This window comes from Electrona antarctica (genome assembly GCF_951216825.1).
Source record: "Electrona antarctica genome assembly, chromosome: 1".
Lineage (NCBI taxonomy): Eukaryota > Metazoa > Chordata > Actinopteri > Myctophiformes > Myctophidae > Electrona > Electrona antarctica.
Window position 1 is genome coordinate 15,733,315 of NC_136806.1, and position 24,770 is coordinate 15,758,084.

General features: G+C 47.2%; 1 protein-coding gene across 7 annotated transcripts in view; it reads left to right on the plus strand.

Annotated features, from left to right (window-relative positions):
* ctbp1l (C-terminal binding protein 1-like) overlaps positions 1-17,063 on the plus strand; it is a 34,111-nt gene extending 17,048 nt beyond the window's left edge. For 6 of the 7 annotated variants that reach the window (XM_079505103.1, XM_079505107.1, XM_079505105.1 and 3 more), the window contains 5 exons: positions 1,968-2,182; positions 4,299-4,429; positions 5,974-6,101; positions 8,445-8,562; positions 11,496-17,063. In XM_079505103.1, the coding sequence (XP_079361229.1) occupies positions 1,968-2,182; positions 4,299-4,429; positions 5,974-6,101; positions 8,445-8,562; positions 11,496-11,676 (773 nt within the window). In that variant the 3' untranslated portion in view covers positions 11,677-17,063. Of the gene's footprint in view, positions 1-1,967; positions 2,183-4,298; positions 4,430-5,973; positions 6,102-8,444; positions 8,563-11,166; positions 11,289-11,495 lie in introns of all 7 variants that reach the window. The other variant, XR_013790328.1, reaches the window with a different exon arrangement.
* The last annotated feature ends 7,707 nt before the right edge of the window (positions 17,064-24,770 follow it).

Consider the following 24,770-nt stretch of genomic DNA (forward strand, 5'->3'; position numbering starts at 1 on the left):
GTATATCTCCATCCATTGTGGACCACAGACTTCATGTGGCCACTAGCCAGCCTGTGTTGTCAGTCATCTGATGTATCAGTAACGTGTTACTCCAAATGTGGGCAACCTTTCAGCCCTATCAGAGCTCTGTTGACTTGAATTATAACATTTCAAACTGATTACTCTGATTGCGGGAGGTGTAGTTCCAGACTATGTGGAATAGTTATCTGCCTACGTGAGACTACTCTTATTTTAACACAATGAGCGCCAGGATTTCTTAATAGAGAGAGCAAGAGGGATAGAGAATGCAGTAAACTCTTTGTTGGGTTCTGCGTGCATGTCGAGGACCGTCGATACGTTTTCCGGCACAGTCTTAGCTCGCGCACACAAACGCATAATTTAATAACATCCCACACTCACACACATTTATTTTATAAATATAAAGGTGTGTGTGTGTGTGTGTGTGTGTGTGTGTGTGTGTGTGTGTGTGTGTGTGTGTGTGTGTGTGTGTGTGTGTGTGTGTGTGTGTGTGTGTGTGTGTGTGTGTGTGTGTGTGTGTGTGTGTGTGTGTGTGTGTGTGTGTGTGTGTGTGTGTGTGTGTGTGTGTGTGTGTGTGTGTGTGTGTGTGTGTGTGTGTGTGTGTGTGTGTGTGTGTGTGTGTGTGTGTGTGTGTGTGTGTGTGTGTGTGTGTGTGTGTGTGTGTGTGTGTGTGTGGTGTCTCGTGGGGATTCCGACGGAGCATTAGTTCGACATGCGGGAACAGCGGTCGGACTAGCGCTCAAACATGCGCTGCTCCCGTGCTTGCGGTTACGATTAGGTTAGGGTTTGAGGTAAATTGTCGGTCTAATAACTGTCGGACCAATAATGGTGTCTGAACTAAAGCCTGTACCCGTCTCCCTGTACCCGTCTCTCATTCCACAATCTGAGTGCTATGTAGAGTCCGCTTTCCCCATGACCATTCATTAAAACGCCTTCCATGCTCCAGACTGCATGACCGGTAGCCTGGCTTATGCGAGACTAGGGCTGGGCTGGCAATAAGTGCAGTACCGCCATACCCAAGTATCGAGTTCATAACCGCAATTATTGTTTTATTGACATTTATATTCCATGATTTCATAACCCATTTAAGCTTGTAATCCTGGGTCCCAATCCCCCCCTCTGCCAACCTGGTGAAAGCCCCGAACTGAGCTCATGCTTCCTTCAATGCCGTGCCCCTTCTACTATTCTTATTTATTTTTTCTTTCAAACAACTTTTCTTTTTAGGTATCGCTCAATACCGCCATACCGTCGGTGAACAGGGATTTATTACCACAATAACAAAATATCCATACCGCCCTAGCCCCACAATCGCACCCTAGTTTGTGTGAAAGTGTGTTTTCAAGGACCTTTCCTAAAGCCCAAACCACACCAAAGGGTCGCCATGCAACTCACAATCTCACATGGCGACCCTTTGGGGTGGTTTGCCATTTAATTGTACCAGTTGAATGACTTGGATGGACTTGAGTCGACATGATGCAACAGGACACATCCAGAGATTAAAATAGGGTGCATTTTGCATCCCAAAACGCAGTATATAGTTAAGGGACGCAAAACAACGACCTCTGCATCCACGGGATGCACTACTGTACTACTGTACTGTTTTTTTATTCTAGTTTATTTTGCTAACTTTAGTTATAATAATCAATTCTTCTCCTTTTTTCTACATGAATATAACCACCACATAACTATATAAAATGAAATGAGAGTTAAATGCTGCAAGATATGACTCCTAACGTCGTTGAAGTGGGACTCATAAAATGTCCCTGGGACTCATCTAAAAGACCATCCCTGCTGCATCCCGGGACTCATTACATTGAAAACCTATTTACATCACTGCATATCACACCGCTGGGACGAACGCTAAAACCGTCTCGTCCGGTCTCCACCCTTTGGTGTGGTTTTGGCTTAACGTTTAAAACTGCCTGGCATGTCTCTCCTCCCGTGTCCAGGTCGCGTGGGCCAAGCCGTGGCTCTGAGAGCCAAGGCGTTTGGTTTCGGTGTGATCTTCTATGACCCCTACCTGCCCGACGGAGTGGAACGCTCGCTGGGCCTGCAGCGCATGGCCACCCTGCAGGACCTGCTCATCCACTCAGACTGTGTGTCTCTGCACTGCAGCCTCAACGAACACAACCACCACCTCATCAACGACTTCACCATCAAACAGGTACGAACACAACCACCACCTCATCAACCACTTCACCATCAAACAGGTACGAACACAACCACCACCTCATCAACCACTTCACCATAAAACAGGTACAAACACAACCACCACCTCATCAACCACTTCACCATAAAACAGGTACAAACACAACCACCACCTCATCAACCACTTCACCATAAAACAGGTACAAACACAACCACCACCTCATCAACCACTTCACCATAAAACAGGTCCAAACACAACCACCACCTCATCAACGACTTCACCATCAAACGGGTACGCATGCAGTCGTGCATTAGCCTGACACCCTCACAGCCTGTCTGAATTTTCATTTCACTTCATTATTCAGACTGAAAACCCTCCTGTACGGCAGCAGTTTATGGGATGGGCAGTCTTCGGTGATTGTTTCATACCAACCAATCAGAATAGTAGGAAAGCAGATGACGTTGTTGTCAATCATGAGGCTATGGCTAACCCGTTTGCTAACCAAACAAACCACAGCCAACGAGCGTTACTAGCATGTGAATTAAAGCGGTAAAATATGTCTGTTTATAAAACCTGTCGTTTCTGTAAAGAAACTATTTATCATACGCCGATTTAATAGCCAGATTGATACGGTCGTGAGTCACCGCAGTGGGGCAGCCATGTTTGTTGTCTGACGCTGTCGAGTGACGGGGCTGATGGCCAATCAGCTGCTGTGATTGGATTTCCGAACGACACTAACGCCGCTGTAGGCAGAGACTCCAGACCTGGATCGCCAGAACATATTTTCTTAATGGGCGTGGCTAGCGATTCAGGGCTGGAGCCAGGCTAGCCGTGCATTCCACTGGACTCTGGAGCATCACAATACTGTATTGATTATCTAGCGGCTAGATTCTAGCCCCTTGTGTTGACGCACATTCAGGGAAAAACAATATCGAAAAGTATTTTTCAGTCCTGGGAAAAGGTTTGCAATGTATCAAGGGTCCTGGACAATAGATAGAATAGACAATTAGCTATTGAATTTGTTTTTCCAAAACGTGTATAACATTACATGAAATCTGTAAGGTTGTAGCGTCCTTCACAAATGGCTTGTGTGATTGCAGCGTAATGTGTACCAGTACGTGACACAAATAACAGATCTACAAGCTCACAACGTGATAGGATAGGTGGTGTAGCAAAACATTTGGCACACACTTTTGAATAGAATTATAGCATTCTATATTCTATGCTTTATTGTTGCTACACTGCCTGTCTTTACGCATTACACAGGAGTAAGAGACTCATTATTGCATTGAATGAAGATTGTTATATTGGCCTGGAAATTCGGTTAAATATTCTGGACTTTCTACCCAGGTGGAATTCATTAGGTTATATTGTCAGCTCTGTATAAATCTCTTTAATGTATTTCAATGGATCATAATACAAATTGTATGGTGATCTATAAGGGGATATGAGTCAAATTATGACCCTTGTATAGTGTTACATGTTGTATTGTGAGGCCCAATCAAACATTAAGGCGACACAGTGAACACAGACCCATACAACAACCGCAACATTGCTATATGGGCCACGGTGGAGCAATCGGTAGCACTGTCGACCTCACAGCTAGAAGGTCCTGGGTTCGATTCCCGCTGTGGGCACTGGCGGCGTGTTCTCTCCTCCACGTCATCAGTGCACACTGCCCATACCCTAGGCGGGTTTGGCGAAAGGGCCTTTCTGTGTGGAGTTTGCATGTTCTCCCTGTGTCCCCTAGGCCTAGGTACGCTCACAAACATGCAGTAATCCTGTTCTCTATACTGCCTCCCCCTGGTCAGGCAGTCCGTTGCTCTCCCCAGATTGGCAGAGGGAGTGTAGCGCCCAGAATTACACTACTAGACAATTGACACTGCGTGAAAAACAAAATGGGTTACATAAATTGTGGTATATACAAAAAAACATTGCTATATGGGTTGTGTTGGATGAAATGGGGATTTTATGAAATAAATACACTACTGTGAATAGTACACTGTATAAATGAATAGTACACTGTATAAATCGCCAACCTCTGGCTGTCTGCAGCTTAATTTCTATTCATCCAAATCACTGTGTGCTGTCCAGTCTCAGTAAATATGTTGCTGCTTTCTGTGGTCTTTAGATGCGCCAGGGAGCCTTCCTGGTGAACACGTCGAGAGGGGGTCTGGTGGACGAGAAAGCACTGGCTCAGGCCCTGAAGGAGGGCCGGATACGAGGGGCCGCCCTCGACGTACACGAGACGGAGCCCTTCAGGTATGCTGCCTCCGACAGAGCCACAGACATGCATGAAACATGGTCTAATTCATACATGGGCAACTGGCAGCCCGAGGGCCACAAGGCGGCCCCTACCTTCACTTACCTTCAGAGCCACAGACATGCATGAAACATGGTCTAATTCATACATGGGAAACTGGCAGCCCGAGGGCCACATGGAGGCCCCTACCTTCACTTACCTTCAGAGCCACAGACATGCATGAAACATGGTCTAATTCATACATGGGCAACTGGCAGCCCGAGGGCCACAAGGTGGCCCCTACCTTCACTTACCTTCAGAGCCACAGACATGCATGAAACGTGGTCTAATTCATACATGGGCAACTGGCCACATTGCTAGAAGGCTTTCTTACCTTTATTTGTAGTTGTTACGTCCCCACCAAAGAGGTCCAGGTGTTATTTTGTGCAAAAGCGCATTATTGGCTATTAACTATACCATAAGCCCTCAATGAATGTAATTGAATGGGACATTGGGGTGTTGTGCTAATTCGCTTATTTCCATCGCTCAACAATCGGCACACTTTACTACTTATTTCGATGGAAATAAGCGAAAACAAAACCCTCATTGAGGGCTTATATTAGGGGAAATAGCCAATAATGCACTTTTGCACAAAATAACACCTGAACCTCTTTGGTGGGGACGTAGCAACTACAAATAAAGGTAAGAAAGAGTACTGATATATTGATTTCAGCTGTTACAATTCCAAACATGACCCACTTTATTACTTCATCCTTATATATGTAGCTTAATGACTAGTATTAAAATGTTAGTCTTTTTTTTAATGTCCAATGCATTTGTATTTAGTTCATAAAGTTAAACATAACTATAACTACCGTTATGCATTTGAAATTATAAAAAAGGTCACTTCTTCCAATTCAAAAATAGCAAAAAAAGATTCCGTATTTCAATTCAAATATAGCAAAAATATCTTTGCCTACAACAGTATACGCAATGTGGCTCTCTGGAGGGAGTGTGGAAATAGTGGCCATCGTCATAGTTGCCCACCCTGGTCTAATTGGTAGACCATGTTTCATACATGTCTGTGGCAAAAAATGAGAAAAGACAAAAGTGGAATGAAATATTTATATTCCTTCAGGTAGTTCTTCTGACCAAGCAACAGGTCATAGGCTCTCCCGCCGTGCTGAAATGAGCATGACCGCACACCTTTAGCCGTTAATAGAAGATGTGGGAACGCATTGATCACATTAGAAATATCATCATTTGTGCTCATTAGATTCGTCAGAGCAGCAGCATTATTGGCTTAAGAACAAAAAGAAGAAAATCAAGGAATAAATTAAATATCCCTCCTGTATTAATTGCATAGCTGAATAGGATGGGGCAGGTCTACGCTGTATTATAAACTGTATTTTAACATCGGTTATTTTGGTGATACTTGGAGAGACAGATATATTTTCTGAGGTGGTACTTGGTATACAAAGGTTGAGAACCACTGGTGTAATACATATTCTTTGTAGAATGATGCTTTAGTTTAAAGTACCTTTCTCCTTTCCCTGGTGTCCAGCTTTTCAACAGGCCCGCTGAAGGACGCGCCCAATCTGATCTGTACCCCCCACACATCCTGGTACAGCGAGCAGGCTTCTGTGGAGGCACGGGAGGAGGCGGCCAGGGAGGTACGCCGTGCTATCACTGGTAAGACTCTTCCACCACTAGCGTTTATTCTCTAGTCCAGGCAGGAGGCCATGGAGGTACGCCGTGCTATCACTGGTAAGACTCTTCCACCACTAGCGTTTATTCTCTAGTCCAGGGAGGTACGCCGTGCTATCACTGGTAAGACTCTTCCACCACTAGCGTTTATTCTCTAGTCCAGGCAGGAGGCCATGGGACAGTGCATGTAGGGAGGTACGCCGTGCTATCACTGGTAAGACTCTTCCACCACTAGCGTTTATTCTCTAGTCCAGACAGGAGGCCATGGGACAGTGCATGTAGGGAGGTACGCCGTGCTATCACTGGTAAGACTCTTCCACCACTAGCGTTTATTCTCTAGTCCAGGCAGGAGGCCATGGGACAGTGCTATCACTGGTAAGACTCTTCCACCACTAGCGTTTATTCTCTAGTCCAGGCAGGAGGCCATGGGACAGTGCTATCACTGGTAAGACTCTTCCACCACTAGCGTTTATTCTCTAGTCCAGACAGGAGGCCATGGGACAGTGCATGTAGGGAGGTACGCCGTGCTATCACTGGTAAGACTCTTCCACCACTAGCGTTTATTCTCTAGTCCAGGCAGGAGGCCATGGGACAGTGCTATCACTGGTAAGACTCTTCCACCACTAGCGTTTATTCTCTAGTCCAGGGAGGTACGCAGTGCTATCACTGGTAAGACTCTTCCACCACTAGCGTTTATTCTCTAGTCCAGGCAGGAGGCCATGGGACAGTGCTATCACTGGTAAGACTCTTCCACCACTAGCGTTTATTCTCTAGTCCAGGGAGGTACGCAGTGCTATCACTGGTAAGACTCTTCCACCACTAGCGTTTATTCTCTAGTCCAGGGAGGTACGCCGTGCTATCACTGGTAAGACTCTTCCACCACTAGCGTTTATTCTCTAGTCCAGGGAGGTACGCAGTGCTATCACTGGTAAGACTCTTCCACCACTAGCGTTTATTCTCTAGTCCAGACAGGAGGCCATGGGACAGTGCATGTATTTTTACTCCGTTCTGTGAATTAAATAAATGTTTTAGAAAATGTTTAAATATACATTGTTGTTGGCTGTTTGATATGATATTTATATTAATATAAATCACAACCTTGTGAACTGAGTGATACAACTTCGCGTGGGGGTACCCGGAACTTCCAGACCTCACAGGAACGCACCCAGGGTGCCGGCCCGGTTAGTGACACTTGGCGGTGAAAACCAACCAAACGTTATTTCCGTGCTCGGACCCAGCCAGCCAGGAACACAGCCAGAGACACACATAGCTCCGCATAGGAGTGATTGCACCACTCAAAAATATGTCTAACATCTAACTGGTGAAATGTGTAACACAAGCTGTGGGAGTGTGGCCTAATGTATACGTTACAACAATAACATCTACAAGCTAACGACACACTGTGTCGCTGCACCGTGATATGTTAGCTTGTAGATCTGTTCTTTTCGTACCATGACACGTTTGCCTCATTATTGCTACCATATGATATGATTGCTATAGGCCTGGAAACAGGGTAAAATACTTTTGGAAAGGTTTAGAAATATCCTTCCGTAAAAATATGTGGGAACCCTGTGAGCGTTGCTTGGTAGTCTCGCATGGCCAGACTGTTGCCTGTCATACAGTCTGGAGAACAGAACCCTGTGAGCGTTGCTTGGTAGTCTCGCATGGCCAGACTGTTGCCTGTCATACAGTCTGGAGAACAGAACTCTTTCCATGACTAAGTGATAAAGCAGCGGTCCTACTCCAAGCAAAACAGCGTGTCGATTGTTGAAGCTATGATGGCTAGTTCATTTTCGGCGTTATTTATTCTTTCACTAGTGTTCATGCCATGATAGTCTTTTCTGTGCACAAATAACATGAATCTCCCGCTCTTATGACTCTCGCTCCCGTCTCGGTTGTGCTTTCCAACGGGACTACAGCTCGGTGAGCACCGTGTCGTGATTGGTCGAATATCTTTCGGATCTGAGCAGCAGAGACGGCTTCCGTTACTCGACTTTTGGTAGCTGTAGTTCCAGACTCTATATAGCATTTGGAGATTGTGGATTAGTTGTCTGGCTACACAAGACTACCAACATTGGTAACATTTTGCCTCTCTCGGTGCTGCAGGCCGTATCCCTTTTGGGGCGTTTTTTGCCTTTATTGATAGGGTACAGTAATTAGACAGGAAAGGGGGAAAGAGATGGGGAGTGACACGCGGAAAAGGCCGGCGGGCTCGGGAGTCGAACCCGCGGCACGCCGTCCGGCTGGCTTGGCAGCCTAGGTGCCCAGACGGTTGAGCTAACCGTCCGGGCCCTGACAGTAACATTTTGCCTCCTCTCGGTGCTGCAGGCCGTATCCCTGACAGTCTAAAGAACTGTGTGAATAAGGAGTACCTGATGGCAGCGTCCCAGTGGCCCAGCATGGAAGCTGCCACCGTTCACCCGGAGCTCAACGGAGCCACTTACAGGTGAGAGGATAAACGGAGGACTTTGGTGATGTCTTTGTGAGAGTAATGCATGCAAGCTGCAAACGCTATAGGGGGTGCAACAATGGGCTCTGTGCACACACGCCATTTTGGAAAGAACTCGGGGCCCCTTCCCTATACTTCCTTCACAGGTGTTTACCACTGATACTAATGAAGGCTCTGTTCCATTCTGGTCAAACAGAGTCGGGGTGCTGATAATTTGGGCGTGTTGGCTCACTGGAAACACCAGTGGGTCTCAAAGTGTCCTTGAGTGGGTTCCAAATGGCCCCGTACGACTACGGGTGTGTAACGGACAGTTACAGGTCCACTCGGAGTTACAACGTTTGAGAACCACTGCATACTAAATGGAACAGAGTCTTCAAGGGACGTTTCACCACTGGAAGAAACTGCAGTCACTCAATGTTAATAGTATTTGTAGTAGATAACAGTAGCACAATTTGACATGTGCACCCTATGGCCAGAATAATAATGAAGTCTGTATGTTTGACTGGATTGTGGAATTCCCTTCAATGACCATAATGCTTTGGTGCACTGCCCCTCCTTGTGGAGAGGGGGGAGGCTGCGTGGAGGTGTGACTTGTAGTCCAGGAAGGAAGTGAGACCACATTTTCATGGCAAAATGTTGGTCATGAACATGGTGTCATAACTAAAATGTCTAAAACAGTACACACACCTAAAGGACCTAAACATCATTAAAATAAGATCTGGTTGCTTTAGGCCTGTGCTATACCTATATAGATCTATTGCACAATGGATATTTTCGTCCGTTAAAAAAAAAAAAAGAAGAAATCCCAACCCATACGACAAAGATATGTGTCCACACACAAATGCAGAAACGCATTGAACACAGGAGAAAATCACTGCAGTAGCAGGTTTCAATTGTAGGCTATTTGCTTCACACTTAATGAGGTGCAAAATACATAGGCCTATCATATTTTTGAATGAAGGAAATTAATAAGTACCGCATTTTAAAAGCCACCTAAATTGTGAGTGGAAGTGGAACATGCTTCTTGCATTGTCTGTCAGCATGCCATGCTATGTGAGTGAATCTCCATTGTCTGTCAGCATGCCATGCTATGTGAGTGGATCTCCATTGTCTGTCAGCATGCCATGCTATGTGAGTGGATCTCCATTGTCTGTCAGCATGCCATGCTATGTGAGTGGATCTCAATGACACACTTTATCATCGCTCTGGCAAGTCCTGCACAGAACATAATAGCAGAGTCAGACCTATAGAAGTGTCTCGTCCGCAACTGTCACAAATAATGTAGGGCTTGTAGGCTATAAAGGACATATTCGGGAACAGCGTTCACACGCGCCCAGGCACAGTGACAACGGAACGCATGCAGTCAAGGGTGCACCCTTTATTTCCTAAACGGGTGCCATGTGCGCGACTGGACATGACCCACTGCATATTTTCTTCTCACCAACCACGCTATTTGCCCCCCCCTCTCTCTCTCGTCCATGACCATGAAACGGAGAGCAAAATACGGCATACGTGTCTACAATCTATCAATTGACACAACATTATTTTTAATGTCTTATCGCTCTGAAACAAAATGACCGTCATGTTTCATCGCAATAAACACGTCGTAGGGGATGTCACAATATAGGAAATGCATGATTCTCACATCCGTGCGGCGTGCGCTGGTGTAGCTGTCAGGCTAACTTTATACGCACAAGAATATAGTTTCACATGGATATGCAGTATGCACACACCACGCCACACATTATCCACAGTTTCTCTGTAGGTCCGTAATTAAACGGCTATTTTTCAAGCTTCGCCCTCCGCACCAATACAATTCATCTGGTGACTGGTGGCCACCGCGGACTGTAGTATGATAACAATGATGATAAGTTACTTATTATCAAAACATGAACAATCGGATAGATATCTGTGTAGTTTCCAGGCGCAAGCTGCATTTCTCACCTATATTATAGTAAAAATGATATGCGCTAATGACGTCATCGTTTCTCAAAAGCTCCGTTTCGCATGACTACACAGATCCACTGATCCGGATATTTTGGAAAATCTTCACTTATTCCAAAAACATCCGTTTGAGTGGCCGCCGAAAACACCGTTTGCGTGTGGCTGAAAGGCCCAAATGCACAAAAAAAAAGCGTTTGGAAAAAGACCCATATAGGTGTAGCCCAGGCCTAAATCTGGTCCTTTCAATTAGTATCATCGGTAACACTTGCTGGCCTGGAAGTAGGAAGAGTTATTCTGTGTGCATATAGCCCATTAATCGAGCAATTTCATCGATTTATAATGAGAATCAATTTGGGGGGTTTTAACTTACATTTTTGTTTTTAAATGGTCAAATATAGCCCGATCAACAAGCTCACAACATCATGTGATATGCTACACTTTGTGAGCTTGTTGACAGACTGTTTCTGTGCGATGCTGTTTGTATAACATGGAGCTAATCAGTCCGTTTAGATTTTCTTCAAAATTTAGTCCGTTTTCATTTTCTTCCCTGAATGTTTCTGCAGTCTGCACCGATTCGTTGATACAAGTTCATTTACAGAAAAAAAATGTAATGTGTTTTTTTTGCGGCTTTTGCCTTTATTTTATATTTTTTTATAGAGGGACAGACGGTAGGCTGACAGGAAATGGGGGAGAGAGATGGGGGAGTGACATGCAGTAATGGCCGTCGGGATCGGGAGTCGAACCCGCGGCACACTGCCAGACTTGGACTACCGTCCAAGGTGCCTGGACCGCTGAGCCACGGCCCAGGCCGTTATTTATAGAATAGTCACTGAGAAAAGAATCGCTAGTTGCAGCCTTACTGTGTTTATGATGAAAGTAATGCAAGCAGCTTTAACATATAATATTGCAGTAGGTAAAAGTGAATAGTTGTGGTGGTTTCTAGCTGCCATACTGTAGTAGCATTTCTTTTTATCTCTCCCCTCCAGATTTCCTGCAGGTCTGATCAGCGTGGCAGCAGCAGGCGGTCTCCCAGGGGCAGGGGTTGAGGCCCTGGTGGCGGGCTCCCTGGCACATGGCATCGCCCCGGTCTCCCACCCCCCCCACGCCCCGTCCCCGGGGCAGCCTACTAAAGCTGAGGCCGACAGAGACATCCCCTCCGACCAATAGCCCCCCCACCCAGCCAACACATTCCGTTACGCCCTGGAACCCCTCCTCCTCCTCCTCAACCTCCCACCTTCATCGAACCTCCCCCCTCCTCAACCATCCTCCAGCACGTTGACATTGGCGGCACCAGTTTGATCCGGTCTGGTTTGGTTCCACACAGCCCGGTTCCTCTTCTTCAGACCACATAAACCAGCCCACTCTGCTAGAGTGACCCGTCCACAGCTCCCCCCCCCCCCCACCACTCACACACCACTGTCAGACAGAAACTCTAGGACACTCATCTCCCTCCTCTCCCCGACCCTTTCCTCCACCCCCCCCCCCCCTCCTCCCCCCCCACCCCAACGTCAGCAATAACTCTTCTCAAGGATTCAATAATTCAATTGGTTTATTTTCATTAGTATGTTTTTTTTGTCGTTTCAATGGAAAAAGAAAAATCTGTTATGGTTGTAGTTTTTCTGAAGCGAGCCTCTTCCTGCTGTTCTGGTTCCGACTTGTCTCCAGATACTGTGGCAGTGAGGCCGACCCCCCCCCCCCCCGTGTACATTAATGTTCTAATGTTACTGCTCTCTCCTCCTTGGCTTCCTGTTTTTGTTTTTTTTCCTTGCCTCTGCCTGTTCTCACAGTGGCAAAATATGTACTTAAAGCAGTGTATCCAGTCTCCCCGACGGTAGGGCTGGCCGATATATATTCTTATAAATCGAGATGATGATATGAGACTACATGTCGTCCGGGAATTTTGGATTTTGTGATCTGGAATAAGTGTCGTCGTAAACTCGTTTTAATCACTCGGGCCTTATTTTATTCATTCAAATGGCTGATCTACAAGCTCACAATATGTCACATCGCAGTGCATTGTCGGATATTTAAATTGGTAGATCCATATATATTTTTTTGCTTTACATTTTTTGAGAAATGAAAACGATACGACGTCAGCATCGAGGTATATTTGGTCAAGCATATTGTGATATTTGATTTCGTCTTAGTGTATCGCCCAGCCCTGCGTGACAGGACTATGGCTAACCCCGCCCCATCTTTCATCCATCTCTTCCTCACTCCTCTGCCGTGGCCTGCTTGTCGCTCTGCCCAGTCCAGGGGATCCATGATGTCAGTGCGGTGCTTCTCCGGCCCATTGGAGCACGTTATACCTCCTCTTCAGCTCGCCACCTTCTCATCACAGTCAACTCTATAGTCCCTGTGAGAGCCCAGCCTCCCCAGCCCAGAACTGTTCTGCATCGCCTTTTGACGATGTAACGTTTGCGAATCCTCCCTTTAAAGGAAAAAATAAATGATCACGCACGTCACGTTCAGCCCAGCCGGGTTTCATCGTGCCACTTTATAAAAGCATTAACATTTTGTCCACAAAAAGAATCTCGTTAGAACAGCCACATCATATCAAACGTTTTGGATTTCCATCTAATCTAAGATGGCTGAAGTGCTGTCTGTCGGTGTGTGTGAGGTGTGTTTCGACACGGCCTCCCTCCCTCCCTGCCCATCTGCAGGTCTCCTCTCTCGCTGCACAAACAAACCGCTGCACAGTTTGTCCCTGGCCACCGGAGGGCACCATCTAAACGCTGAACAGCAGGACAGAGACAGGCGGCTGGCTGCACTGTGCATGGCTGTGGTGGACGATGAGTAATGCGTGTCTCGTTTCAATGAAGCAGAGGTCGAGCTATAGGAGACGCGCTGATGAAGAACACACATTTGAGCCTCGCGCTGACGACATCACACACTGCCGACTTCCAAAAACAGCAGGGGCCAGGTGGCTGGGGATAGATCACTGTCTATCAGGTGGCTGGGGATAGATCACTGTCTATCTTTTTTAGATCTCCGCTTTTTTTCTCTCTCACTCAATCCAAACCTCTCTCCGCCCCAGCCCCCCCCCCCCCCCCCCCCCCCCACCATCATACCCCCACCCTACACCACATCTGCTCCGATGAAACCAGTATGCATCCGCTCATCCCTCTTTTCATACAGCAGCTCTGATTCTCTCTGACCACTTGAACCCTAGTTTCCCCTGTCCCTATTCTGGGGGTGAACATTTTGGCAAAACATATTAGATCTTCAAGGTCGCTATGCGTCGCGGTGTTTTAGAATGCATTCTGTCCGAAGTGTCCACATGACTTGATGAACTTAACGGTGGTCTCTGATAAAGGACCCTCCCCATGCCCCTTTACAGTTCACACTGAAGCTTCACATAATTTGATGCCTTCATTTTCAAAGTCATTTCTCTCCTTTTTATTTTTTAAAGCTAGTATTTGTCAAGTCGACGAGCAGGCAAATGGTTTGATAGCATGCTTGGATGAATTGACTCCAAATCTGGTCTGTCGCAGAATATTTTGTGCAGTGATTTAGAACGAGCCGCAGCGCTACTTTTCTCCCTTATTATAATTTGAATACCCTCGCACTTTAAAAGAGGATGTTCAAAATGAAATGAGAGATTTCCCTCCCGGACAATTTAGTATATAGGGTTCATGTGGTTAAGAGCTGGGGATAAGGGTTCTTTAGTATATAGGGTTCATGTGGTTAAGAGCTGGGGATAAGGGTTCTTTAGTATATAGGGTTCATGTGGTTAAGAGCTGGGGATAAGGGTTTAGTATATAGGGTTCATGTGGTTAAGAGCTGGGGATAAGGGTTCTTTAGTATATAGGGTTCATGTGGTTAAGAGCTGGGGATAAGGGTTCTTGCATGCTGGCTTTGTTGACCCATTTTGGGTGGGAACCCCTTTTGGTGTTATCATTATGTTATGCTTTAGCTATTGAAAAATAGCAGATCTACAAGCTCATAGCGCGCCACCGAGTGGCGCGCTACGAGCTTGTAGGTCTGCTATTTTTTTGAAAAATCGGAGAACGACTGACACAGAAACATAGCTTTTTCAGAAACCTGTCAAGACATTTATAGAATCGTTCCCAGGTCAAAATGGGTTAATAACTGTGTTGGGTTGGTTCCTCCCTCCCCTGCTGTGATAACGAGCTGTTGTCTTTCCAAAGGAGTATCCCTTAGGAGTATACCTGTTAACGCCGTGGCCCTGGTGTGTGAAGGGAATACCTTTCTAGTACCTCAGTAACAGATATTGAATGTACCGTGCATACCCGTTTTGTTTTGGTTTTTTTGTACAGATTTTCTAGAGACTTCTTTGCTATTCCTGACCAGAAGGGTTCTGAAATCGTAGCATCGATATTGAGATTTTAAAAAAGGAAAAAAGAAAAAAAAAACTCCCCCGACGTGATTTTGATTTGAGACAATTTTGCAGACTTGCAGTAGTAGTAGTATTTGGGCCACTGATGGATCCTCAGCTTCAGAACATGCTTCTTATCTCTTTGCCTTGAATACTTTTGACATGTTTTTTTTCGGACCCTCGTTTCTTCATTGTGGGAATAAATTAAAAAAGAGAAAAAAAAGCACAGTGCTTCCCCATGACAGAAAACATGTGACCTGACACACTGATCACACCGCCTACATCTTACCGGCCAATGGAAACGGGAGTTCAATAAAAAGGGGCGTGGTCTGATAGTAATCTTTTCTAGAACGATTTAGATGTAGATGCGTTTTTTTTTGTTTTTGTTTTTTTACCCCCCTGATGTCATGCTGCTCTATCTTTTAGTGCATGTAAGTTTTTAGGGGAAAATGCTATCGGCTTAAAGAATCTGTCATCTTGTTGTCCCCCCCCCCCCACCTCCTCCCCAGCCCCAGTGCTTAAACTCCCCCCCGAGTTGCCATTTTGTGGTGGTCAGTTTCCAGTGATGTACAGTCCCCCAACCCCTGCCCCCCCACCCAGAGTCTATGAGTGACACAGGGCGTGTCTGTGTCCAGAGATGTTAGGCTCTCCTTGTCATGTGATGAGTATATATTTTTAAAAATAACCCCCATAGTTTGGATTATGAGCAAAATAGTGATCTTAAATTTGCTGTTGATAACTATGATGAAATGTTTTCTTTTTTTTGTTTGTTTTTTTTCCTTTCAGTTCAGCAGTGCACTGTGTAATGAAAAAAAAAGAGAAAAAAAACTTTTCTGTTTTATTGTAGAATTTCATTTTTATGGATTTTTGCTATCTGTGTTCTACATGTTGTACTGAAACATTTCAGAGAAAATCGGAGGTCCCTCGTCCTTTTTACGATGTTTTCTTTACTTTGTTTTCGCGTCTTATATATATATATATATATATAGTATAGCTGCCCCATCCGATTTGCTATCCCTCTGGGCCTTATCTCTCCTAGCTATTATAGAAAGTCGCCATGGTAACACTCACTGCCTTAACTACAGTTGACCACAAGTAGGCGGAGACACAGCGTTCAGACGAAGGGGTCAGGTTTGAGGCCCTAAACTCCGCAGTAAAGCAGACCCCACCACAACCGACCCTCCCTCCCTCCCCCCCTGCAGGACCGAAATCAAAAGCGCCTTTCATGGGTCTCTTCTGTTCTGAGTGGAGTCATGCTTTAGGCTGATGCGCCGACGGTCCAGTTTTGCGAACACGAAGCCAGTGTAATTTCCTAGTGCGCGCAGAAGAGGGGTTGCCTTTTGAAAAGTTCAGCCGAGCGGTTCCGCGTCCGTCTGCCTGCCCACTAGTGTGTTTATATGCACGTACAGCAGATGTGACATGGGGAAAACCGGGGTTGTACATTCACACAAAAAACTGCAGCCTATATTTCACTGTGGGTGTGAGAATCTTAACCTCCCCCACAACCACCCCTGCCTCATGCAGTGCTGAAATCATCTTTTCATGGACCCCGGGCCAGAGCCTCGAGGGAGGGGGTGGGGGGGTGCACAGCGGACAGTGGTGGGCGTCCTGTCAAAGAACGGGAAAAAACAAACATTAATGGACAGAATTGGTCACTTCTCTCTCTCTCAGGGTTCAAATGCACACATATCCTCCTGCAGTCCGTGCTCTCTGTCTCTAGACCTGTACCCTCCCCGCCCGCCCAGCCCGTTCAGTGTCCCATCCTCAGAATGTAGAACAGACCCCCCCCCCCAACACACCTTCCAGAACCCGCTCTCTCTCCCTTCGTTCGACAGTGAGTTCTGTATTTTGTTTTAAGTTTTCTTTCTTCGGCACTGACGTCTAACCATCTAACAAAGAATGAATGAACGAATGAATGTTTGAAGGGTGACTGTGTGTGTGTAACGTTGAAATTGGGAAATGTATTTTTACAACATGTGAACATGGTTTTTTTCTTTTTCTTCTCCACTCACTCTCGTGAATTAATTGACTTTTTTTTTGTTTTTCTTTCACCAGACTGCAAAAACCACAAAAAAGAGAAAAAAATCTCCTGTAACTAGGCTCTTAAGCTTTATTTTTGTTTTTGTTTACTTTTTTTATTAGAAACAATCATGTTTGTGATGGTAACTTCCGATGGTAAACTCCACACCGTATTTTAATAAAATCTTAAAAAGTATCTTTGTTCCCTATTTTATTTTTATTTTATTTTTTAAGCTGCAGTATGTCCAACTTTAGCAGCAGCTCCCCTGCGCCGAGCCCCCCCCCCATGCAGAACGGCTGGACAACGTTGAAGCTGCTGGCCCTACTGGTCAAAGCTGGGACTGCAGGAGGGGGAAATTCATGCAGGAGCAAGAGAAGTGGAAAATAAACGTAATTAACATTGGGTTTCTGTTGTGCGACGGGCAGATGCAGCCACCCTGCCTACCCGGAAATGTAGTCTCTGGGTTGTTTGAATCGCTTCTAACGCTTATTTTGTTACTCTTTGGGTATATTTGTACAGTTCCACCTTCAGTCGATGCTTCATATCCATATGAGTGAAAAGGCCGGGGTGATCGGTTTATTTTTCAAACACAGTTCTTATATGAGGCGATCTAAAATCCCCCTATGGAGATAACCATGCAAATAATAAGTACACGAACCTGGGGACTGACGCCCTCTACTGACAGTGACGTCAGGACTTCGGTGCTCTATTATATCGAGCCAACAGAGGTACTTCCAAGGTTAATTAAATATGCTTAGGAAGCGAAGAGCGTACGGTGGACTCCATGTTGATTCCTGGAAGGAAAGAAACCTGTGCAATTGAGACCAAGGAAGCTGAACGTGGAAGTGTTGGCTGCATATAGCCCATTGCGCATGTTTCTTTCCTTCCAGGGAGCAACATGGAGTCCACCGTACGGGCTTTGCTTCCTAACCTTATTTAATTAACCTTGGGTACTTCCCGGAAGGGTCCTTCAAAACGCCACTGAGCAACTTCCATTGAAATGAAACGCTGGGGGCGGGGCTGTCACTCCTGGTCCGCGCTCTGCGCTAGCACCAATATTTCTACTGTTAAGCTATAACGGACACTGGACAGCCTTTTTTTTGGGTGCGACGATAAATTGCAATTTGATATTCATGCAATGCCACTTCTAACTGATCTAAAGTTCTCAATGGAAGAGCATGTAGTCCAGCTACAACCACTGCAGTATGGTATATTAAACATACCATAGATAGATTGATACAAAAACTTTATGGGTTGCAGGTTTAATATACAGTGAATAATGCCAGTAAATCACGGGCAGAGAGGAGTTACGCAGGTGGGTCTCTGGACCTTGGTTCCTTGAAGCCTGGAACCATTCAACTATGAGGCTGTTCCTTTGGTTTTGTCTTCCTTGATGTCTCTTTGTTTTCATAATCCGTTTCTATCCCAGTGTTAAGTGGCATCACGTTAATGGGCTCCTTTTGCTTAAACAGTGTAATTGGCATCACGTTTACCTTGTCTTAAACAGTGTAATTGGCATCACGTTTTAGTCTTAATAACACTGTTTATGTTGCATCTGTAGTGATTGCTGTGTAAACACGTGTGTTTCTGGGTAACGCTGTGTAATCTGATGGTCCAGATGTGATGCCAGTCTCTCTCTCTCTCCCACATTATCCTCCATCCACACGCAGCCTGAGGATGTTTACAAAACCTTGTTTTCCAGATTGCTTATACAACCCATATTTGTGTTCTAAGTTTTTATAAGGGCCCAGCGATGCCAGGAGAAGCTTTACGAGCGGACAGGCAGGGACGTGCACACATGGACATCAAAGGGGGGCTTCAGGCAGCCCCTGTCCTTTTACCCATCTGCAAAACAACTGCCCTCTCCAGACCACGAATGCAGCATTTACTACGGTGAAAGAAATGCAAATGCCACACCTTTCCATACTAGGAGTTCAGTCTCCTGAACTTGAACACAGTATTTTTGCGTTGGAACAAATCTATTTAGAAATCCATGTCGTTACACCGCATCTCCACTAGCTAAAGAGTGCTGGGGTTGTGCACCCGAAAATAGCTGATCTACAAGCTCTCAACGCGTTGCAGCGCGACGTGTTGTGAGCTTGTAGATCTGCTTTTTTTTTGCAATTTCTTTGTCCAAAAGTGCCCTCTTACGGGATTTCAGCCCCTGCCCCTCTACCACTCTCTGCACGGCCCTGCGAGTGGGCAGGTAATGTGGGGGGGTTCAGGGAGGGATGTGGGGTGGTACAGAGACCCCTCAAGGGTAGAACAAGGAGGGTGGGGGAATACCAGCCCCAAAATTGCTTCCACGTGAACGTTACTAGACGGGGGGGGGGGGGGGGGGGGAGTCTACTCTGCAAATGGGAGTTTATTGAGGAGCCTTTGACCACATTACCCCTCGGCCTCTTTATTTTGGACACCTCCCAAAAAATAAGTAAAAAAAAAACAAAAACAGATCTACAAGCTCACAATGCATTGCGATGAAAGTGTTGCTATTTTGTCGTATGCCAAAGTATAGGGTTTAAATGGTTAATAGGTGAAACATTGTGTAGGGCTAAAGAATCATCTATTCTAATATTGTGGCACAATTAATATTAAGCATCAATTAGATGCCACTTGTTGATGCAATCTATGTAGGATGTGGCCATGTGCAGAGGCAGTGAGAAGTTTGTACTTTGTGTATACCACTCTTTGCTTTTAAACTAGTGCTCACTGGTTCAAATCTACAATCCATGACTTGTTTTACGGAATATAACCAACCTGTAAAGATGCGTAAACTAGTACTGTCTACAGCACATCTGCAGTGGTTTGAGTAGTGGTCTCTCTACTTATCCATTGAGAAATGTCTAGCCAGGGCTGTGTAAATTGTGGGCATCACATGTGTAGATTGTGTGTGTGATACTTTATGCATTTGTGGTGCCCCCTATGGGCAGAGAGGTGACGGTGCTTTAGGTAGGAGGTGTGTTCCACAGAGGCCCTTCAACATGCCTTTCCAATGTGTGGTTGGTTTATTGGGTGTTGCATTCATAATGTATGACATTTTATTGGAAGAAATAGGCACCTCCCACACTTTTTTTTAAGCAAATTACAGGTGTAGCGCAGGTGTGAATTCCGTTTGTGTCCGAGCATAGGCATGGTAACGCCCCGTCTGCCTGTGATTGGCCTACCGACACTGCCCGTCTTGACCGTCCTCCGAGGTGGATATGCTGGATAGTCTGGTGGTTACTCCGTGGTGGGAAATGAATAATCATAATAAATAATCAACACTAACACTTTATTTACTCCGAATGCCCCCAGAGCGGATCCCCAAAGTGGCCCTCAGATGGACACCCCCAGGGAAAAGGAAACGGGGCCGACCTAAGATCACCTGGCGCAGAACGGTAGAGGCTGAACTGCTGGAGATGGGTCTCTCATGGGGCACGGCGCAACTGGTTGCCAAAGACCGTGATAGGTGGAGGAACATTATCGATGCCTTATGCCCCATTGGGGGCGAAGAGCATAAGTAAAGTAAGTAACACTTTATTTAGAACACACCCAAATCAAATCGTAGTACAACATACGTGTTCAATCAATTATTCAATCAAAGCAAACGGCATAAACAATATTAGTTTGCCTCTTCTACAAAAATAAAACGTACAAGTTAGTTACAAGGCTGCATTCTGTCGCGCATGTCAAGCTGTCATTCTCTTGTAGCCTATTATTTATTTCTCAATCTCACCACGGAGTAACCTGCGTCTCGGAGGACAGTCAAGACGGGCAGTGTCAGTAGACCAATCACAGGCAGGCGGGGCGTTGCCATGCCTATGCTCGGACACAAACGAGATTCACGCGTAGCGCAGTGGCTCACAACCTCAGCCTGATGGCGAATAGCTCCCCTGAGTCACGGGGGGGGGGGGGGGGGGGGGGGATATCCCTTTGGATTAGTGGTTAAGATGTTGGCTTTCCCCGTGGGAGTCCCGGGTTCGATTCCCGGTTGTGTTACACAGGCCAACGAAGGAAACAAAAACATTGTATAATCATCTTTGACGGTCATTGGCAGATGATTGGAGATAATGTGTACCCAATTAGCAATTTGGAATATGATTAATTCACTGAAAGTCACCGATGCTGGAACGTAACAGTCAAGACAAGTTTCTGTAATCACCAGTTCAGTTCCGGGACGAGTAGTTTACATAACAGGCCTGTGTTTGAGAGAGAGAGAGAGAGAGCAAGAGAGAGAGAGAGATGGAGGCCCACAGTGCAAACAGCATTTTAACAGGCGACAGACCTGATCCACACGACTCGGCTTCCCAATTCCCATTGGGAAGGTTCGGTTGTGCAACAAGAAGACACAGCATGGCACCGTCCAGCTGCCCAGCCCCCATGCTGGGCAGATAGAGGTATGTGTGTGTGTGTGGAGGAGAGGGGGGGGGTGTGTGTGTGTGTGTGTGCATGTGCATGGAGGGGGGGGGGGATTTCACTGCTTAAGTTAACGAGTGTCTCCGATCAGATCTGGGAACACGTCGTCCACCCAACCTGTAGAACAGACGTTTGACTCACCAATTCCCACAGTGCTCGTTCAGGACCGACAATTTATGGCGTTGGTTATGACTTCTCGGTTGGAGCTGCTTCGTTGGGTAACGAGTTTGTTCTACTGAGTAGGTCGCAAAGGAGAAAAACAGCCCACAACTAGGCTGTGGTGGGTCATGAAAACAGCCCACAACTAGGCTGTGGTGGGTCATGAAAACAGCCCACAACTAGGCTGTGGTGGGTCATGAAAACAGCCCACAACTAGGCTGTGGGTCATGCAAGAGGTCTGACTGAAGTCCTGCAGTAGTGTCCTAGCTTTAACGTTTAGAAGAGTAGTTTGACAGGAGAGGAAAATGTCACTGTGTGTGTGTGTGCGTGCACATGGTTCTGTATGATGCATTAGTCCCTGGTGACAGCCCATCCCCATTGAAGAGCTGGGGCTCCTGTAGCAACCCAAAGGTTCCGTGGTCAAAATATTTACCTCCGCTTCTCTCCTGCACTAAATCTGTGTCCAGTCGCTGGACGACCACCATGTTGCGTCACCTCTCTCGGCGGCGCCTCACCAGCAGTGATAATTCATACAGTGGGCTGGATATCAAAAGAAACCATCACAACAATGTTTTGAATACTCATCGTGTCCCCAGCAGCATAACAACTCGCCATCTGCAATTATTTGCCTCGTCCCGTGAGTCTTTCCATTCTGTCTTCCCATCCTTCTGCTCTTCCCTAATATGGTAACGTGATGGACGGGAGAATGTTCTCCATCTGTTCGTCCGAGAGAGAGGGAGAGAGAGAGTAGAGTGCCTCTCTTCATCCAACGCTGGACGATGTGTGCGTGACGGAGAGCCTCCTGCTGGGGGCTATAGAAGCGTGGCACGCGCCCAAATGGACCACGCACGTCTCTCCTGCTGGGGGCTATAGAAGCGTGGTACGCGCCCAAATGGACCACGCACGTCTCTCCTGCTGGGGGCTATAGAAGCGTGGCACGCGCCCAAATGGACCACGCACGTCTCTCCTGCTGGGGGCTATAGAAGCGTGGCACGCGCCCAAATGGACCACGCACGTCTCTCCTGCTGGGGGCTATAGAAGCGTGGCACGCGCCCAAATGGACCACGCACGTCTCTCCTGCTGGGGGCTATAGAAGCGTGGCACGCGCCCAAATGGACCACGCACGTCTCTCCTGCTGGGGGCTATAGAAGCGTGGCACGCGCCCAAATGGACCACGCACGTCTCTCCTGCTGGGGGCTATAGAAGCGTGGCACGCGCCCAAATGGACCACGCACGTCTCTCCTGCTGGGGGCTATAGAAGCGTGGCACGCGCCCAAATGGACCACGCACGTCTCTCCTGCTGGGGGCTATAGAAGCGTGGCACGCGCCCAAATGGACCACGCACACGTCTCTCCTGCTGGGGGCTATAGAAGCGTGGCACGCGCCCAAATGGACCACGCACACGTCTCTCCTGCTGGGGGCTATAGAAGCGTGGCACGGGCCCAAATGGACCACGCACGTCTCTCCTGCTGGGGGCTATAGAAGCGTGGCACGGGCCCAAATGGACCACGCACGTCTCTCCTGCTGGGGGCTATAGAAGCGTGGCACGGGCCCAAATGGACCACGCACACGTCTCTCCTGCTGGGGGCTATAGAAGCGTGGCACGCGCCCAAATGGACCACGCACGTCTCTCCTGCTGGGGGCTATAGAAGCGTGGCACGGGCCCAAATGGACCACGCACGTCTCTCCTGCTGGGGGCTATAGAAGCGTGGCACGCGCCCAAATGGACCACGCACACGTCTCTCCTGCTGGGGGCTATAGAAGCGTGGCACGCGCCCAAATGGACCACGCACACGTCTCTCCTGCTGGGGGCTATAGAAGCGTGGCACGCGCCCAAATGGACCACGCACACGTCTCTCCTGCTGGGGGCTATAGAAGCGTGGCACGCGCCCAAATGGACCACGCACACGTCTCTCCTGCTGGGGGCTATAGAAGCGTGGCACGCGCCCAAATGGACCACGCACACGTCTCTCCTGCTGGGGGCTATAGAAGCGTGGTACGCGCCCAAATGGACCACGCACACGTCTCTCCTGCTGGGGGCTATAGAAGCGTGGCACGGGCCCAAATGGACCACACACGTCTCTCCTGCTGGGGGCTATAGAAGCGTGGCACGGGCCCAGACGGACCGCTCACCTCTCTCTCTCCTTTACTCTCTTGGCCGGCGGAACCCACTGTCTGATTGACGGGAGGAAAAGCTTCCAGCGAGCTTGGAGACGTATTTGCGTCAGCCTGGCAACAAGGAGTCTGGAGCTCCATTTGCTTGGCACACTTACCCGTCTTTCTGGCGCGTGTGCAGCCATAGTCCCGATAACTGCCGTGCAGATGTGCATTTCTCAAACGCAGGCCTGAGTGGGGGGGGGGGGGGAATCGGTTCCTGTGTGTGTGTGCATAGGTCTATGCATGCCAGGGTCAGTGTGATTGAGCTTAAGCATCATGTATGTATTCAACATTATATTCCATAGGTCTATGCATGCCAGGGTCAGGTTATATTCCATAGGTCTATGCATGCCAGGGTCAGTGTGATTGAGCTTAATGTATGTATTCAACCTTATATTCCAGCACATGGGAAATGCTGATGCACGTCTTTGTGTTTTAGGGCCTGCGCACGTTGACGTTTCACGTCCAATGTGAGTCAATCTGGACTGGAAGCTCACGTCATTAATCAGCGGCCAGTGAAGAAGAAGTCTGGGTTTCCTGTAACCTACTTTCGGCTGCACCGACAGACAGACAGACAGACAGACAGACAGACAGATGGGTACAGACATTGGAACCCCGGTGCCGAAGAGACAAACGGACTGACTGGGGAAGTTCTGGAAGGGAACCGGAGGAGACGGAAAGCGAGAGAGCAACAACGGCGAGCTGTATAGACTGAGGAGAGGCACGTTTAATGTATACATTGCATAGCGGTGCGGCTTGGGAGAGGAGAGGGAGACGGAAGGCTTGTCGGTGGCGCTCCATCATTACGTGTGTGTGTGTGTGTGTGTGTGTGTGTGTGTGTGTGTGTGTGTGTGTGTGTGTGTGTGTGTGTGTGTGTGTGTGTGTGTGTGTGTGTGTGTGTGTGTGTGTGTGTGTGTGTGTGTGTGTGTGTGTGTGTGTGTGTGTGTGTGTGTGTGTGTGTGTGTGTGTGTGTGTGAAAAGTGTCATGAATGTTAAAATATAACAGAATGAAAAACCTCTGAGAAGAAGTTGATGGAGGACACACACATAGACGAACATATTGTGCTGTACCGTGCGCACACACACACACACACACACACTAACATGCTCTCCTTTCCTGACCTGAGGAAATCACAGCTGGCTCTGCCTTGTGGAGGAAGAGGCTGTTTGAAGTGAGCCCAGTCAGCAGAT